The 14,090-nt window shown below is 37.7% G+C and overlaps 1 protein-coding gene across 1 annotated transcript; it reads right to left on the bottom strand.

Moving 5' to 3' along the window:
• Positions 1 to 4,762: 4,762 nt before the first annotated feature.
• LOC117319628 lies at positions 4,763 to 13,058 on the bottom strand (the record flags this gene model as incomplete). The annotated part of the gene is made up of 5 exons (XM_033874400.1): positions 4,763 to 5,126; positions 5,615 to 5,783; positions 7,191 to 7,318; positions 9,367 to 9,494; positions 12,911 to 13,058. Coding segments are annotated over 5 exons (794 nt in total), but the record flags the coding sequence as incomplete, so codon positions are not given.
• Between the last annotated feature and the right edge of the window lie 1,032 nt (positions 13,059 to 14,090).

Raw genomic sequence — 14,090 nt, 5'->3', positions numbered from 1 at the left:
AAAGTCAATTGGATTGAATAACAGGCAGGGCCTTAATAAATTCTCTCCATATTATAGGTGGACAAATAGTGAAAAGTAGAAAATTTAATTCAGATAATTGAAATGGAATTATATATACTTACAATTAACAAACAGCAAATTTACACATATTGAAAGGGAGATAACTCTTATACATATATCTAATTAATTTTGGACATACACATACAGATACACATACAGACACACATACAAACAAAACATACATTTGTATTTATAAGGTATGACAGATTAAATTAGCACATATCAACATAATTATATGTATGTAATAGTAGCATAGTTATTCAGTAAACAGTTTGGTAGATAGACCAAATGTCCGTATGCAAAATTTTGCATAAGTCATATCTACCAAGCTGTGTTTTTTTAGAGTAAAAATTTCACTACATCATACATGTACCTGTAATCATAAAAGAAATAGGGAATGAATGATACATGGAAATGTACATAGAGGAAAATTAAAATAATATGAAGTGATGGCAGGTTAAATTTTATTCAAGTGAAAATACATGTACATTCACAGCAGTGTTCAACTGAATTCAGACTCTAACAGGAGTTATAATAGTTTAATTACTAGACTGTCCATTTAGTATGTATAACATAATAAATTTCTAAATATATTTGATATAATGGCATCATGTAATTTTATATTTTGTATAAGTTGAAACGATTTGATTTACCTATATAATAATGAATCTGGTGTAGCATCAGTTTATTTGTATTACCATCACAGCTCTAGCATCCATTTACTAGGGTTTCCATAGAAGTATGATTATGGTTAGCAGCACAGTTATCAAGAAAGTTAAAGATATTATTACGCAGGTCATTGTATAGTGGGCATTCTTGGAAACGAATTTTACGATAATCGCATTCGGTCTTGCAGGCCTAGTATTTTCGTTGGAATGCACGCATTGGAATCCCGTGAGCGTTCCCAATAAGGATATGGTCAGCATTCGGAAGTTTAAGTTCGTTTTTCAAAAAACTCTATAGTATAGTCTCTAGTGCATTTTCCTTGGACTTAGCACTGGATTTTTCGGGAATACCGTAGAATAAAAGGTTGTATTTTCTACTTCTTCCCTCTTGGTACACATTTTCTTCTTCTAGATATTCAACTCTACGTGTAAGTTCCACTATTTTATTCTCGTGGACGACGTTGTAAACTTCCTCGAGTCTGTCGTTTGTCGATTCTAGCCCACACACTATATTCTCGTTTTCAATACGTAGTTCTTCGTATTTCTTATCTAAGGCTTCAAACCTTTTATAAACATAGTCCTTTATACCATCAATCCTCTCAGAAAGAGTTTTAGTGGAAATATGAATAAGGTCTTTCAGTTGAGATAGAATTTCAACGTTGGAAATTTCTGCACGAGATTCACTCGGTTTAGCCGCCATTTTGTTCTCCTCGCGTCCGAGCTCTGAAGGTAAAGACTTCGGAATTTCGTCAAAATGTTTCGCTGTCATTCACTGACTTACTTCTTGTAAGATAGTTTTTGATGATTCTACTGTTTTCGTGCTTTCCACCACGACCCCTGCCTCCTCTACTACCTCGTCTGGGCATTCCTGCCACACCTCACCTCAGACCCGACTCAAACCCGACTGGTCATGGCGCGTGCGTCAACCGGAAGTCTAACAAAGATTTTATTACTTTTCATCCTATGACAGAATACAGAATAATCACAAAGATTTTATTACTTCTGTCCTATGACAGAATACAGTATAATAACAAAGAATTTATTACTTTTCATCCTATGACAGAATACAGTATAATAACAAAGATTTTATTACTTCTGTCCTATGACAGAATACAGTATAATAACAAAGAATTTATTACTTTTCATCCTATGACAGAATAAAGTATAATAACACAGATTGTATTACTTCTGTCCTATGACAGAATACAGTATAGCAACAAAGAATTTATTACTTTTCATCCTATGACAGAATAAAGTATAATAACACAGATTTTATTACTTTTCATCCTATGACAGAATACAGTATAATAACAAAGATTTTATTATTTTTCATCCTATGACAGAATAAAGTATAATAACAAAGATTGTATTACTTCCGTCCTATGACAGAATACAGTATAATAACAAAGAATTTATTACTTTTCATCCTATGACAGAATAAAGTATAATAACAAAGAATTTATTACTTTTCATCCTATGACAGAATAAAGTATAATAACACAGATTTTATTACTTTTCATCCTATGACAGAATACAGTATAATAACAAAGATTTTATTACTTTTCATCCTATGACAGAATAAAGTATAATAACAAAGATTGTATTACTTCTGTCCTATGACAGAATACAGTATAATAACAAAGATTTTATTACTTTTCATCCTATGACAGAATAAAGTATAATAATAAAGAATTTATTACTTTTCATCCTATGACAGAATACAGTATAATAACAAAGAATTTATTACTTTTCATCCTATGACAGAATACAGTATAATAACAAAGAATTTATTACTTTTCATCCTATGACAGAATACAGTATAATAACAAAGATTTTATTACTTTTCATCCTATGACAGAATACAGTATAATAACAAAGATTTTATTACTTTTCATCCTATGACAGAATCCAGTATAATAAGAAAGATTTCATTACTTCTGTCCTATGACAGAATACAGTATAATAACAAAGAATTTATTACTTTTCATCCTATGACAGAATAAAGTATAATAACAAAGAATTTATTACTTTTCATCCTATGACAGAATAAAGTATAATAACACAGATTGTATTACTTCTGTCCTATGACAGAATACAGTATAATAACAAAGAATTTATTACTTTTCATCCTATGACAGAATAAAGTATAATAACAAAGAATTTATTACTTTTCATCCTATGACAGAATAAAGTATAATAACACAGATTGTATTACTTCTGTCCTATGACAGAATACAGTATAATAACAAAGATTTTATTACTTTTCATCCTATGACAGAATACAGTATAATAACAACGAATTTATTACTTTTCATCCTATGACAGAATAAAGTATAATAACAAAGAATTTATTACTTTTCATCCTATGACAGAATAAAGTATAATAAAGATTTTATTACTTCTGTCCTATGACAGAATACAGTATAACAACAAAGATTGTATTACTTCTGTCCTATGACAGAATACAGCAAAATACAGATTTTATTACTTCTGTCCTATGACAGAATACAGCAAAATACAGATTTTATTACTTTTCATCCTATGACAGAATACAATATAATAACAAAGATTTTATTATTGTTCATCCTATGACAGAATAGAGTATAACAACGTGTTTTTTTTTTCAAGATTGTATTGATTCATTCAGACACATGAAAATGTGTAACATAAGGACATTTGTGACAAAAGAAGTGAGCATGACAGGATTGATACATACAGATCATACATAATCCAAGTAACTACACGTGTACACATATATATATTATACATTCTGCTTAAATACATGTAAATGTACGATTTTCAAATCAATAACATCACTTTTCTTAGAAATATTGCTAGACAGTAAGTTGGACGTTACAAATATTCAGCTGACGTTCTAATTTAAGAATATTTGGATTTTCATAATGTGGTGAGCCGCATATAATTTCTATTCTACCACGTTTGCTATACAACGCCAGTTTTGATTGGTTTAAAACCGTGTATTATTTGCCAGTAATACACACTCGTGTCAATAATACACGCTCGTGAGTCACGGCTGTTACAATATTTCCCCTCCAAAATCTTGCATTTGTAAACAAACATGGCGGCGCCAAAACGTTTGAACGTCGGAGACTGTGTATTTTACAACGGAGAACTTTGCCAGATTGTTAATTTCTATCCACCCAGAGCAGACTTTGCTAAATGATATATTGTAAGGTCAATTTCCACAGGCAACCTTTGGAGAGCATATCTACATGAATATGCTGGCCGACATCCCCGAAAGTTCTTCGCAACGTTGCCGTCAACCGGCTTGGGATTGACGTCAAAAAGTGAAAAATTCGTCAAAAGCCTTACGGGAATGGAAGAACGTACAATGAGGTTTTTACCAGCTGATAAATAATGAGAAATTAACGAATGCATAACAAATCAAAGTTGTTGGGGTAAGTTTTAAGCTTAGTTTAAAGCTTGTAAGTCCAAAAGTATACACCTTACAACCTTCTAATTTTGTTTATACATTTATTAGAGGTCAAGGAGTGATGCTTTAGCATAATCATGCAGACAAAAATGCGTTTTTTCGCATTTTATCATTTTGTGGACTTGACTTTTTTGGAACCAAAACCCACTTTAAAAATTACAACTCATATAAATCAGAATACATAACTAAAACCACAATAAAATTACTAGAATTCTTTGGAGATGGTAAATAAAAGTTTTGCCTGATGCCAAATCCAAGTGCTTCTTTAGACAATAAAGTTGTTGAAAGGTGACCATTTTGTGTTTTTAAAGTGCTCTAATTTCAAGTGAGGTTCCGGGGTCTCCTTGTTTTCAAATGATTAGAGACAAAAAGGAAGTAAAAGGAAAGTATAGAAAAAAAACTAATACATTGACCAAATAAATATTCAATGGTGGGTACAAAGATTTCTCTGAGATCTCTTGTTGTAAAACACATATTTGGACTTTGAAAAATAAATGGTGCTAACATGGTATTCACATCGGCTTTATTTCTATAATTTACAAAGCTGTTTTATAAAAAATAGGGGGGGGGGGGGGGGGGGGGGGGGGGGGGGGTTGTGTAGGAACTGATTATGATATTATGCTTTTGATACAAGTTTATATTTCAACGGCCATGCCTTTGAATAAGAGTTCTTCATACTCTCGCGAGTATTTCAATATATGCAAGGTCTGAAGTTCAACTTTCCCGTTAGAGGCGTTTCCTGACAACCGTCTCAACCAATGGTATTTGAGTCTTGCCGCCATGGTTGTCATGGGCAAATGCCCTCATCCTATCGAAGTAGAGATCTGTCAGTCGCGTTCTTTCCTCCTGTGGCCTCGTTTTCGACAGCCCGTTGTAGATCACATGGTAGAACCACGGCTTTATACCTGCCACCACCCTCTCGGCATACTCTGCCTTGGTAGCTTCGTCTAATAACAGATATAATATTCGTTATATGTGCAGGCATACTTGGGGTTTTAATGAGTTATCATTATGTAATGTTTTTAAACTTAGAAGGGTATTGCTGTTGACTGATTTCACCAAAAACTTTATTAAGAAATTTGTTTATCATATTAGAATAATCCACATTATATATAAGATCTTGTTATTCTCGTGATTGTTGTGTTTATCTGGAGACAAAAACACTTTATACTATCGTATATGACAGCTCCAAGAGCTCATCCAAACTTAATTACTTACTGCCATTTTAGTATCATTTAAATTGATTTCTTCAGAAGTGAGATTAGTGAAATATCAATCTCTGATAACTTCACACAATTTATTGACAAATCCTGGTCATCTCATCCTTTCTTTTTAAAGATCATTAACATCTTTCCAAATTACGAATGTATTCGTTTTTCCTGTTAAGATAACTTTGTTTCCCAAGAAAGACTATATAGAAGCGCGAGTGGTATACCTTTATCTACGATGTCGAACGTGTGATGCTCCAGCCAGTTGGTGAATGAGCGAACCGATACCAGTTCCAGACCCATCTGCGTCAGCCTGTCCCCCTGTGTAAACGGGCGACTGTGGTCTTCCTCACTTCTGTAGAAGTCCACATCAAAGTTCGTGTCGAGGAATTCCTCCTATAACCGAATCAGACATACATAAGATTAAAGTCTACTCACTAAACAAACATGATAATTACAGGAACTAAATTATTACCCTAACATAAGTCTGGTGACTATGTTTTCTTTACTTGTCTTATAATCACACAAGACTTTTTCATCTGCTAGAACATAGATGGAACTAAAGAAGATACGCTGATGTAAGCTATTAGAATTAGTTTTCTTTTGTTCAGCTTGTTTGATTTATGACTTTCTCCTGTTGACGTTATCGGTTGTGATTGTGACGTCATACTACTGATTTTGATATGCAGCAGTAATGAAGTTCGGGAAGATGTTGTTTGAAGCATTCATGTCAATACGGTATTTTTTGTTTCATAGTGGTATGCGATATGGGGGAAATGTTTTAAACTATGTTTCCGCGAAGCATATATTACTAAAGTTTGCAAACTTTTTATACCCCTTTGAAGCAAATGAAATATTGACATCAATGCTTATGATTGTTTTCTGAAACTGTATTTCAAATTTAAACCACGTTTTATTAAACTGTATTTCAAATTTAGTGCACGTTTTATGTACAATTTTACTTAGGCCTATTAATAAGGAATTCTTTTGAACAAATCAATACGCAGCGTCAATAATTGAATTGTGACATCAAGTTTTTCGCGCCATTTACGTTTTATTCATAGAGATGAAAAAAAACCCTCCACAAATTGAAAAGCTACATTCTGAATATGAACAAAGGAAAATTAATTGTGTATGAACGACAAATTCAAGCACCTTTCTTACGATGTCATTACGACACATACACAACTGTGTTATGATGTCATAACGACACATACACCTGTGCTACGATGTCATAACGACACATACACCTGTGTTACGATGTCATACCGTTACACATGCACACTTGCATCGATGTCATAACGACGCCCACACCTGTGTATCGATGTCATAACGACACAAACACACCTGTGCTACGATGTCATACCGTCACACATGCACACGTGTAACGATGTCATAACAACACACACATAAACACCTTTACTAGCTACGATGCCATAACGTGTTATGGTGTCATAATGACTGGCTTAAATACATGTATCGATGTCATAACGACACGTGTATTTATGTCAAAACGACACTTTCACAGTCGAGTTAGGATGACATAACGTCGCATACACACCTGTTACGATGTCATAACGACACACACACATAATTGTTACGATGTCGTGATAACACATACACTTATGTCACGATGTCATAACGACACCCACACCTGTATTACGATGTCATGACCACACACACACTTGTGTTACGATGTCATAAAGAAAGACATACACATCTGTATGTCAGAGACACACTTATGTCACGATGTTGTAACGACACCCACATCTGTATCATGTTATCATGGACACATTTACTCACCTGTGTAATAAGACCATCATGAAGCATTGTACTTAGTAATTTCCCGAGCTGTGGCATTCCTCCCTTTATTGGAGAAACGCCTTTACCGTCTTTGTCAGCTCCAATGTTCAGTACCACTAAATAGCCACCTGTTAATTGGTTGACCGTAATAGTAAAAATAATAATAATTGGACACTATCATAACCCAAATACAATATCATCTTCTTCATATTATAAACAAAATCTCCAAAACCGTATAAGCTGTAATATATATAGCCAATAATACTGATATGCCTTTACCTTACCCCTAACTGTAGAATTACAGCAGATATATAATTCTCCGGCTAAAGTTGATTTTAAATAGTTAAATGCTCTTATTCGACATCTTTTCAAATCGCTGTGATAGAGGGATATATCAAGTTTCTGGCTTCCCGATACCAGATCTATTTCCCAAAGCGAATCCGAAGGAAACATGAATGGTCATGGGAAATAAGTAGAGTCACAAAAAAATGACATTATACTTAAGACGGCTAGAGAATGTATACCAAACAAGATTATAACTGTAAGAAGCAACGCTCCTGTATGGCTAAACAACACTATAAGGAAATTGATTCGTAAAAGAAAATAATTTCATCGGAAATCTGGTAAAATGGACGATTTGACCAAATTTAGAAAATTTAGAAAAACATGTATCAACGCCATTCGCAATTCCAAACGAAATCATTTCAACACACTCTGTGATAAACTTAACCATAGTAATAATACTGGTGGTAAGGAATGGTGGAAAATTATCAATAGTTTTATGTCCAACTCCAAAAGGAAAAGCGACATTCCCCCTATTTCTGACAATAACGATATTTTACATGACGACCTGGATAAGGAAAACGCTTTGAACACTTTTTTCTCTTCACAATCTACTATTGATGACACTTACATTGACCCCCCCTGTATTAAACCAGTCTCATACACATATACTTTCTGATATTGTAATATCTCGCCAGAACGTTCTAGCTGCTATACATTCCCTCGACACGAGGAAAGCCTCTGGTCCCGACCTTGTAAGCCCACGTTTGATTAAGGAAGCTGCCGATATTTTAAGCTATCCACTACAAGCAGTATTTTCCCATCATCTTGGAAAATTGCTAATATTACATCAGTATATAAAAAAGATGACCCATCTGCTTTAAGTAATTATCGACCTATATCAATACTGTCAATTGTTGGTAAAATGATGGAACGATGCGTCTATAAATATGTTTACAAATATCTCGTTGACAAGTCCCTACTAACACCCTGTCAGCCTGGTTTCAGATCCGGCGACTCCACTATTAATCAACTCATATCTATTGCTAATGATATCTTCTCCGCGTTGGATAAAGGTAAAGAAATCAGAATGGTATTTTGTGATATAAGCAAGGCCTTTGACCGGGTTTGGCATCGAGACCTTTCTAAAATAAGATAGTTGGGTATCACAGGAAATCGTTTTACTTGGTTCACGGATTACTTAAAAAATCGTTGCCAACGTGTTGTTATAAATGGTAAACAATCTTATTTAGCATATATCACAGCGGGAGTTCCCCAGGGATCAATTTTAGGACCATTACTATTTTTAATTTGCATAAATGATATTGTTCATGACATCCTTTGTAATATAAAACTATTTGCTGACGATACGTCTCTATATGTCGAAGTGTAGTCGCCGGGTCTGGCCACACATCTGTTAAATAACAACCTACCAAAATTCATGAGTGGTCTCAAACATGGCTTGTAAATTTTAATCCTAACGAAACTGTAACAATGACTGTAAGTAAGAAACTTGACAAACCTATCCACCACCCCTGATCATGAATAACATTTCCCTAACTGAAGTAACGTGCCATAAACACCTCGCCGAATGTTGTTTGTACTTTAAATATTCTGTTTATGTAATCTTCTTTTTTGAGAAAATAAGGAGAATGATAATAGAGTAAAATAAGTAGAGGTATATTAATTGTTAATGAATTGTGTAGGTATTTTCTTACTGTGACGTCAAAAGGTTATTACGAAGAGACCTGTATCATAAATATTGTTTTAAATTGTGTTGCCTGTTCTCCAACATTTTTAAAAAATTACATAATATGTAATATATGTGCATATTGTAATCCTAAATGCTGTTGCATGCGGGATAAAAAATATTTGAATTGATGATCATCCGTACCTGGGCTGAGTTCTTTTCCTCTCATGTACACAAATTGTTCCCAATCCTGAGCAGACTGTTCTTTTACTACCGCCTTTTCCTTCTCAGTACCGTCACAGGATAAGACTCCACCCTTTATTCGACAAGGTCTGAGACATGCAAATTACTTATTATTGCTTACATTACAGGATAGCACCAGCGCGGTATACCATGACATTACAGGATAGCAACCGCGCAGTATACCGTGACATTACAGGATAGTACCCGGGCGGTATACCATGAAATTACAGGATAGTACACGAGCAGTATACCGTGACTTTACAGGAAAGTACCTGCGCGGTATACCGTGACATTACAGGATAGTACCCGCGCAATATACCGTGACATTACAGGATAGTACTCGCGCGGTATACCGTGACATTACAGGATAGTACCCGCGCGGTATGCCTTGACATTACAGGATAGCACCCGCGCAGTATACCGTGACATTACAGGATAGTAACTGCGCGGTATACCGTGACATTACAGGATAGTACTCGGCCGGTATACCGTGACATTACAGGATAGTACCCACGCGGTATACCGTTACATTAAAGGATAGTACTAGCGCGGAAAACCGTGTCATTACAGGATAGTACCTGCGCGGTATACCGTGATATTACAGGATAGTACCCGCGCGGTAAACCGTGACATTACAGGATAGTAACTGCGCGGTATACCGTGACATTACAGGATAGTACCTGCGCTGTATACCGTGATATTACAGGATAGTACCCACGCGGTTTACCGTGACATTACAGGATAGTACTTGCGCGGTATATTGTGACATTACAGGATAGTACCCGCGCGGTATGCCTTGACATTACAGGATAGCACCCGCGCAGTATACCGTGACATTACAGGATAGTAACTGCGCGGTATACCGTGACATTGCAGGATAGTAATCGGCCGGTATACCGTGACATTACAGGATAGTACCCACGCGGTATACCGTTACATTAAAGGACAGTACTAGCGCGGAAAACCGTGTCATTACAGGATAGTACCTGCGCGGTATACCGTGATATTACAGGATAGTACCCGCGCGGTAAACCGTGACATTACAGGATAGTAACTGCGCGGTATACCGTGACATTACAGGATAGTACCTGTGCTGTATACCGTGATATTACAGGATAGTACCCACGCGGTTTACCGTGACATTACAGGATAGTACTTGCGCGGTATATTGTGACATTACAGGATAGTACCCACGCGGTATACCGTAACATTACAGGATAGTACCCGGGCGGTATACTGTGACAATTCAGGATAGTACCCGCGCAGTATACCGTGACATTACAGGATAGTACCCACGCGGTATACCGTTACATTAAAGGACAGTACTAGCGCGGAAAACCGTGTCATTACAGGATAGTACCTGCGCGGTATACCGTGATATTACAGGATAGTACCCGCGCGGTAAACCGTGACATTACAGGATAGTAACTGCGCGGTATACCGTGACATTACAGGATAGTACCTGTGCTGTATACCGTGATATTACAGGATAGTACCCACGCGGTTTACCGTGACATTACAGGATAGTACTTGCGCGGTATATTGTGACATTACAGGATAGTACCCACGCGGTATACCGTAACATTACAGGATAGTACCCGGGCGGTATACTGTGACAATTCAGGATAGTACCCGCGCAGTATACCGTGACATAACAGGATAGTACCCGCGCGGTATACCGTGACATTACAGGATAGTACCCATGCGGTATACCGTGACATTACAGGATAGAACCCGCGCGGAAAACCGTGTCATTTCAGGATAGTACCCACGCGGTATACCGTGACATTACAGGAGAGTACTCGCGCGTATACCGTGACATTACACGATAGTACCCGCGCGGTATACCGTGACAATACAGGATAGTACCTGCGCGGTGTACCGTGACATTACAGGATAGTACTCGCGCGGTATACCGTGACATTACAGGATTGTACCCGCGCGGTATACCGTGACATTATAAGATAGTACCCATGCGGTATACCGTGACATTACAGGATAGTACCCGCGCGGAAAACCGTGTCATTACAGGATAGTACCTGCGCGGTATACCGTGACATTACAGGATAGTACCCGCGCGGTATACCGTGACATTACAGGATAGTACCCACGCGGTATACCGTGACATTACAGGATAGTACCTGCGCGGTATACCGTGACATTACAGGATAGTACACATGCGGTTTACTGTGACATTATAGGATAGTACCTGCGCGGTATACCGTAACATTACAGGATAGTACCCACGCGGTATACCGTAATATTACAGGATAGTACCCGCGCGGTATACCATGAAATTACCGGATAGTACTCGCGCGGTATACCGTGACATTACAGGATAGTACCTGCGCGGTATACCGTGACATTACAGGATAGTACCCGCGCGGTATTCCGTGACTTTCCAGGATAGTACCCACGGGGTATACCGTGACATTACAGGATAGTACTCGCGCGGTATACCGTGACATTACAGGATAGTACTCGCTCGGTATACCGTGACATTACAGGATAGTACCCGCGCGGTTTACTGTGACATTACAGGATAGTACCCGCGCGGTATACCGTGACATTACAGGATAGTACTCGCGCGTATACCGTGACATTACACGATAGTACCCGCAGGGTATGCCGTGACATTACAGGATAGTACCCGCGCGGTATACCGTGACAATACAGGATAGTACCTGCGCGGTGTACCGTGACATTACAGGATAGTACTCGCGCGGTATACCTTGACATTACAGGATAGTACCCATGCGGTATACCGTGACATTACAGGATAGTACCCGCGCGGAAAACCGTGTCATTACAGGATAGTACCTGCGCGGTATACCGTGACATTACAGTATAGTACCCGCGCGGTAAACCGTGACATTACAGGATAGTACCCACGCGGTATACCGTGACATTACGGGATAGTACCTGCGCGGTATACCGTGACATTACAGGATAGTACACACGCGGTTTACTGTGACATTATAGGATAGTATCTGCGCGGTATACCGTAACATTACAGGATAGTACCCACGCGGTATACCGTAATATTACAGGATAGTACCCGCGCGGTATACCATGAAATTACCGGATAGTACTCGCGCGGTATACCGTGACATTACAGGATAGTACCTGCGCGGTATACTGTGACATTACAGGATAGTACCTGCGCGGTATTCCGTGACTTTACAGGATAGTACCCACGGGGTATACCGTGACATTACAGGATAGTACTCGCGCGGTATACCGTGACATTACAGGATAGTACTCGCTCGGTATACCGTGACATTACAGGATAGTACCCACGCGGTATACCGTGACATTACAGGATAGTACCCGCGCGGTATACCGTGACATTACAGGATAGTACCTGTGACATTGTGTTATAATACGAGATATAATCATATGTAAGATTATTTGTATTGTGTGCATTTGAATATCGTGCGTTGTTCTGTTTAAATCTAAATGCATCCAATGAATTAATGCCAATGTTATTTGTTCCGTTTTTTACCTTCTGGACAAGTTATGCGCTGCTATAGATGAGAATGCTATATCCACGGAGTTGTTTGGGAGGCATTGCTCATACATTGACCTCCCAACAGCAGCCTGGAATACATTAGACGACAGCTTGAGCCCACCTTGTCCTTCGTCTTCTGTACCTGATACAAACGTAAGTGAATTAATATCGTAACTTGATCATGCTTTGGTAATGCCATCATATACATAAACTGCTTGTCTAAAATGATACAGCTCGAGGTCACCTTGAGCTGGTGTGGCCATTCGTTAACAAATCGTCATGTTATGTGTGCTGACACATTAATTCCGCTTTTTAGGTCAACTGTGACGAAGTCTCAGTTGACCTATTGCAACCGGTTTTTGTCCGGCGTCGTCCGTCGCGCTTCGTGCGTCGTAAACAACTTACATTTTCAACTTCTTCACAGTTACCAACAGGCCAAGAGACCGGCTATTAGGTCTGTAGCATTCTGGGATGAATGACTATAATGATTGTTCAAATTGATTACCTTGACCTTTATTCAAGGTCTCATGGGTCAAATATCCGTGAATATTTAAACAACTTCTTCTGATAGCCAAAAGACACAGAGACCCAATATTAGGTTTGTAGCATGTTGGTTTGAAGGGCTGCCAAGTTTGTTCAAATGGATGACATTGACCTTCATTCAAGGTCAAATGGGTCAAATATGCTAGAATATTTAAACAACTTCGTCTTATAACCAAAAGGCACAGAGACCCAATATTAGGTTTGTAGCATGTTGGTTTGAAGGGCTGCCAAGTTTATTCAAATGGATGACCTTTACCTTTATTCAAGGTCATATGGGTCAAGTATGCTAAAATCTTTGAACACCTTCTTGATAACCAAGAGGCACAGAAACCTGATATTGGGTTTGACGCATTCATGTGTAAAAGGCTGTAATGATTGATTAAATGAATGACCCTAACCTTCATTCAAGGTCCTATATCAAAACTCAGGTGACCGTTATGGCCTAAGGACCTCTTGTTAAAATAATAGAATAATAATCATATAAGCATTCGGTAAATATACGAACTTTACAGTCTTATTCAATTGGCCGATATCAAAATAATAATCGAGCGTGTTATATAAACTCGTGGTTATATTTCTACACATCATCATAACGATTAACCCTTGGTTACCTTGAATAACCCCTGAAAGC

Source organism: Pecten maximus, unplaced genomic scaffold (assembly GCF_902652985.1).
Source record: "Pecten maximus unplaced genomic scaffold, xPecMax1.1, whole genome shotgun sequence".
NCBI lineage: Eukaryota > Metazoa > Mollusca > Bivalvia > Pectinida > Pectinidae > Pecten > Pecten maximus.
This window is presented reverse-complemented; position numbering and strand designations above follow the sequence as displayed.